The sequence below is a fragment of the Sesamum indicum genome, linkage group LG3, assembly GCF_000512975.1.
Source record: "Sesamum indicum cultivar Zhongzhi No. 13 linkage group LG3, S_indicum_v1.0, whole genome shotgun sequence".
In the NCBI taxonomy this organism is placed as follows: domain Eukaryota; kingdom Viridiplantae; phylum Streptophyta; class Magnoliopsida; order Lamiales; family Pedaliaceae; genus Sesamum; species Sesamum indicum.
In genome coordinates this window covers 3,932,152-3,938,124 of record NC_026147.1, presented here as the reverse complement: position 1 = coordinate 3,938,124, position 5,973 = coordinate 3,932,152, and the positions used below count along the sequence as shown (strand labels likewise).

The window sequence follows — 5,973 nt, the reverse complement described above, 5'->3', positions numbered from 1 at the left end:
AGTTCTGACCAGATGACGATCAGCTCCACCTGCTAGTAGGTTTATGAGAAAACATAATCTCCCAATTATTTCATCCTTGGTCAGTATGTAGACCTAAATCATTAACTTTCTGCTTCATATCAAATACAGCTAGGTCATGGGGCAGGTATCATTTAAAGAATAAATAATCACAAAAGGAATCTCAACCAAAATTATCAGTCTGATTGACCATACAAGCTGTTGCCAAAAACCCACCAGAGGTACAATAATTCTTCTAGTCTCTTCATGACGATGCCACGAATCAAATATTAGGTAGATCAACAAGATATGTATCTTTGAATTACAAATAATATTGCTTGAAGAAGAAACTAAATGGTTCTGACCTTCTATACAGACACTGGTACCGCCATGAGCAAGTGAATATTACAACAGCAGTAATCCAGTATGGTACACACGTGTCAAATAGAACACCTGTGCACCTCTGCATTACTATCTTGGTGGTACTACTAATTTCCACCAGCTGCTACCAAATAATGTCTCGCACTTGTGAAATTACCTTCAAAAGTACCTCTGTTACTAGCGTTTTCTCTGTAGTGTAAGGTTACAGTCTCCAGGTTTGCTGTAAGCTAATGTAGTCTTCTACTGTTCACTAAATTGAAAACCAAAAGGTGATGAAAAATTCCTATTTGTATCTGTATAGTTGAGAAGGCGAGAGAATTCGTATGCTGACATCCTGTTTTTGTGATACATGCGACGCAATTTGACCACAATAATGTAATAGTGAAGTCCCATTTCTTCATGTAATCAACCTCCGCCATTTGCTGAAAGGAAAAAAGAATGACACTTGGTAAACTTAAGATGAGCCAAAAGGATTTGATAGGGACTAGACATCATCATGGACCTCCAATGTAGCAAATTAAACACCAAATCCTGATCCACAAATGTAAGAATGTCGGATCCCACTGAAATATCAGCAAATTAGGGTATAACGTACAGTCATAAAGGAATACCAAACAGTTAACAGCTTTAAAAATGCGGTCGAGAAAACAGAGATCATTCCATTTTGCTAATCTAGTCGAGTTGATACATCTTAGGACACAGGGAAATGGAAGATATCTTACCTGATTAACTGAATAGAAAAACATCTTTCAATGTGAAAATGTCCAATAGCTTTCGAATGTGAAAAGACTCCATCGAATTTTATGGCATAGAGGTTCAGTTAGAGAAATTGAACATAAAATTTATCAAGTTATGAAGAAATTTGTTTTTAAGTGCCTTTAAATAGCGCCTAAAACTGTAAACCATATGAAACTTAACTCAACCAAAAATGATATTACTCATTGTCAAAAGTAGGACGATCAAAAACTAAAATAATTTATTAGGAATTCAGTACAAACCTTTGTGGAAAGCTACCTATACCATCAGGTTAACAGTCGTCCAAATAGAATCCCACTGCAAACAATAGCGCCAAACCACTTGTTGGAACAAAATCTGATTATAAGAAAAAAGAAAACGAGGCTTGAGTAGTTTCAATAAAATTTAGAACAAGTGAACACTTACATCAATCTACATTATATTAATATCCATGAGCACTAGTTTCCAGAGCGGTATTTGCTTACAAGTCTAGAAGAGAAGCATGAACGTAATTGATTTCTTGATATAATTGTACCATATAGAATACACACACACTAAAATTAAGGGTCAGGTCATGCATTCAAGAACTCACTTTCTGTTGCAATCAGCACGATTTGCAAGGTCCACTGTCATTATCTGCCAAGCTAATTGGGCAGATGCAGCAGCTAAGAATGTGTAATATGGCCACTCTGCTCCAAACACAACAACAATATCAAAACAATTACAAAAGCCAAAGGGTCACCCCATAAAATGGAGAAAACGTAAACGTGAAGAGAAGGACAGCGATACTGCTAGACAAGCAGAGTTAGTTACGAGCAGAGAGAAAAGAGGAAAAAAATAACATACCAAGATTAGCGTTATATCCACTAAGAGCAAGGCTACCAATACATGCTATTCCAAAGCCCGTAACCCATTCTTTGGTTGAGTCCCCAAATCTCAAGGCTGTTGATTTGACACCCACTCTCTGATCGTCTTCTTTATCCTGAATGTGCAATTTTCACATATTTCAGTGGCCCCGAAATCTATTTCTTGTGTGATTGCAAGCATTTCATGCCTTGACAGTTGCATGCATTGAGAAAAAACAAGATGCCAAACACCATACTCTTCTGCCAAAAGCTGAAGCATGCTACATACTTGCAAGCGGCTGATAAGTTATTATAGACACATGGTTCCTGATTTCACAATACAAGCTGTTTAAAACTCGAGATGCTTCCAAGATTCACCACCAGAATGAGATACTTTGGACTTGAAATGCAACTATGTTTGTTAGAGAAGCAAAAGCACCTCAGCTGGTTCCAGAGTCCATAGGGATATGGCCCAGTTGGCCATCTATCATATTGAAATCTAGGGGTGGTGAATGTTAAACTGGAGAGAGACATCATTACCAAGCATCCAGTTCATTTAGGTCTGAAATTATATTCATGAGCAAGGGCAGCATGGTGATTGTTTCCTAAAGATAAAGGGATAAGAACTGCATACAAGAGAAAAAATTGTTGAACACATCAGGAGCTATTGTTGCCGAAATTTTAGGAGAGATAAGAATATTGCAGTTTATGTCACTCAGAATACGATTTCCTAAATCCAAAGAAGCCCTACTATTGTTTCATTCCTAAATTATGTTTATATATATGTGCACTTAGGAATTTATATCATGATCGAGAATACCAAAAGATAAGTCTGTACCTGATGTGCATATATTGTATCATATACAAGTGTCCAAAATACACCGGAAGCATAAAGAGGGAGTACAACAGCAGGATCAAGACTTCCTTTAACAGCGGCCCAGCCAAGCAAAGCACCCCAATTAAATGTCAAACCAAGATAGGCCTGAGGCTGTACCATTGTAGATACAGTTTCAGATATATTAGCTTTAATTTCTGTAGAAGTACATGCATGGACTCGGCTCTTTGGGGGATGGGGGGTATTCTCCGTGTATCTAAAGACAGTCTCAACAGGAGTGTTAACGAATGAGAACAGGAACAGGATAAATAGGAATAGAGATCAGAATCTATTACCCAGAATGTAAATCTCTTCATCAGAGGGTATGAAAAGACGAGCAGCAAAGATGAAGCTCCCAAAACACGGCTGCAAATATTTGATAAGGTATAAGGAATGGACATAACACTCAAATTCAATATCTTTCACTTTCATAGATTGAAGTGTGCCTTGGTACTGCAACACAAGTGTTAAAGACATTTTATTTATGTCTCCAAATATAAAATCTATAAATTTCCCCTATTTCTTAGGAGTTAGGAAAATGGTATGGAGAAGAGTTCCCTAGCCACCCTCAAAGTTATCAAATTTAGATTGTAATGCAAACCATTCCAAGTAGTTGGAGGCATTTCTTGTCCCCAACAGGTTTACATCAAGACCTGTATTTGTGCTTAGTCTTATATGTATATGCAATTTCTACAGAATCTACACCAGTTTCATATCTCCTCAATGTTACTCAAAGAAATTCATATGCCTATCAATGCGCCTTAAATAAAAGAAGGTGAAATTCTGATGCATGGCAACTTAGAGATTGAACCAAAAAGACCTGGAGCATTAATTTTCCGATTTAGGTTGCTGGTAGGGTCTGAACCAGCCAGCTCCGGGGATGTCGGTAATTTGATATAGACAATTTAGCAACCTGATCTTCCTAGTACAGTACAGATGTTGAGAAACCTCGCATACCTAGTCAAGATTCCGGTGGTGTTTGTTATTCATATTCGACAAAAAATAATGGCTGGTTCTTTTTTAACAGATTGAAGCTTGGATGCTTTAGTGTGAAACTTCTAGATTGAGCAGCATGTTTTTGTTAATTTACTGGATTTGATCAAATTTTGTATATGTTCAACTTTGTGTCTGCCAATAAGTTTAAGTATGTAGCAACTTAAGCCCAAATCAAATTTTGCATCTTCTGCATATTGAAATAGAGGATTTCCATATAATAATACTCCAATTTAATAGATCTTCCGCAAAAGATTTCATCCAGGTTCAAGTTGAATTTGCAACACATGAAACTAACATATGAACGAACCACCAAATCAACTTCTAAAAAGCACTACTCTACACATAAATGCATAGTTATGTTGTGAAGCAAGGGACCACTTAATCTTACAAGAAAAAAGTAACTCATGCAAATTGCGAAGCAATATCTTAGAGTAAATAGAAGAAAGAATGACCATGAACCTAAAATTGTTCAGTTGCAGAAGAATCCCCAAGCCCAGAAGCAACTGAAAACCAAGAAAACAAATTCCTTGAAATGGTGTTAGCACGCCGCTAGCAATGGGCCTCAACCTTGTCCTTTCTACCTACAACACATAAAGCTATCAACAACACAAAGAAACAATCATTACAACGAAGAAAGGAGCGCATTAAGAAATGAAACATGGGATCACATGATGAAATAGCAAAATATATTGTAATCAGCCTCTTTCTTAGGTGCCCCACAAACCCTATGCCCAAGGTCTGATTAAAAATCCAACCAAAAGAAGGCAAAACTAGCAACAATAAATTATTAATTGCTCAGTGCCATCTCCAACTCACTGTGTCAGACTATTATTTCCACATCACAAATACATTAAAACATATTGGATGATTACTCCCACACTACAAATACCCATAAACACATAATATGCAGAAGTAGAAAGATTTTTACCTTAGTATCGATATCCCTATCAAGTAAATCATTAATAGTGCACCCTGCACCACGCAAAAGCAATGCCCCTGTACCAAAAAGCATCATCATCTTAATATCTGGAAGGCTCCCTGGAGCTGCTGCCATGGTAATGGACCTAGAACCAATACCCATAGAACGCATGAACATCCTAATCTTCATAATTAACTTCTTTCTCTACTTTATTAATGCCCTGTGAGGATCTCAATCTTATAGGGGAAATAAAAGGTAAATCTATTTTCTTTTTTTGGTTTTAAAGCAAATGGCAAACAAAATTCTTGTGCAAGATAATGTCAGAACATCTTTGTTTATTTATTCTACGACTTCATTTTATCACAATACTTAATACATTTTTACAATCTAAACCTAATCTGTTAAAGAGGAAACAGAATGAGTAACACTTTTCAACTTTACATTGATTTCGCTTTAGCTTTTCACCATTCTATCTACCCTAGTAGAATCTGATACAAGCAGAGGTAGAAAACCAGAAAGACATCTCCATATGATAATACAATCACAAGGTAATGCACAGAAAATTTTTTCACATAACCAGATGAGAAAACGAGTTCTGACTCTCAACAACAAAGAGACGAACAAACTCACCACATACACGGCCAAGCCAGAAGCCAAGTCCCGATTGGCTTGTCAAGCCGAGCAAGATTCGCGTAAGGCCGTGCTTTCTCCGGCAAATAAACATCAATCCACGAACGATCACCTCCATTCTGATTCGAATTTTTGGATTCCTCTCCTTTTCCATTGGATGCTAAAGTGGAAAAACAAGAGTTCTGGAGAAGTTCGTGGTAGGCGCCAATTGATCGGACAGAAGTGGAATTGTAGAATCCGTTTTTGGAGTTAAAAATCCCGGAAAATTCAGAGAGATGGTACAGGCGGCGGCGAGAGTGAGCGCAATATCCTGGTTCAGAAAGTTCGGAAGAGTGGAAGGAGGACTGAACGGCGGAGACAAAAGAGTAGCGGTGGCGGCGGCTGTGGAGGCTCCGAGTGATTCGGTAGAGGCGATAGAATGCCATTGTCAGTCAGTAGTGAAGCAGTCGGCCCTTTCCCCATCTCGATCAGAAATAATATAACACGTACTAAAAAACGTCACCATCTTATTATTTATATATTTATCTAAAAATTAATAATCTATTTATATTTCTATATATACTATTATGAAAAAATATATTTTTTTATACCAATTT

The 5,973-nt window shown here is 37.2% G+C and overlaps 1 protein-coding gene across 1 annotated transcript; it reads right to left on the bottom strand.

Moving 5' to 3' along the window:
- On the bottom strand, nucleotides 218-5,700 carry LOC105157208 (4-hydroxybenzoate geranyltransferase 2; the record flags this gene model as incomplete). Its single annotated transcript, XM_011073540.2, is given in 9 exon segments — nucleotides 218-800; nucleotides 1,377-1,470; nucleotides 1,706-1,802; nucleotides 1,960-2,095; nucleotides 2,797-2,946; nucleotides 3,129-3,198; nucleotides 4,288-4,409; nucleotides 4,757-4,892; nucleotides 5,378-5,700. Coding segments are annotated over 8 exon segments (1,104 nt in total), but the record flags the coding sequence as incomplete, so codon positions are not given.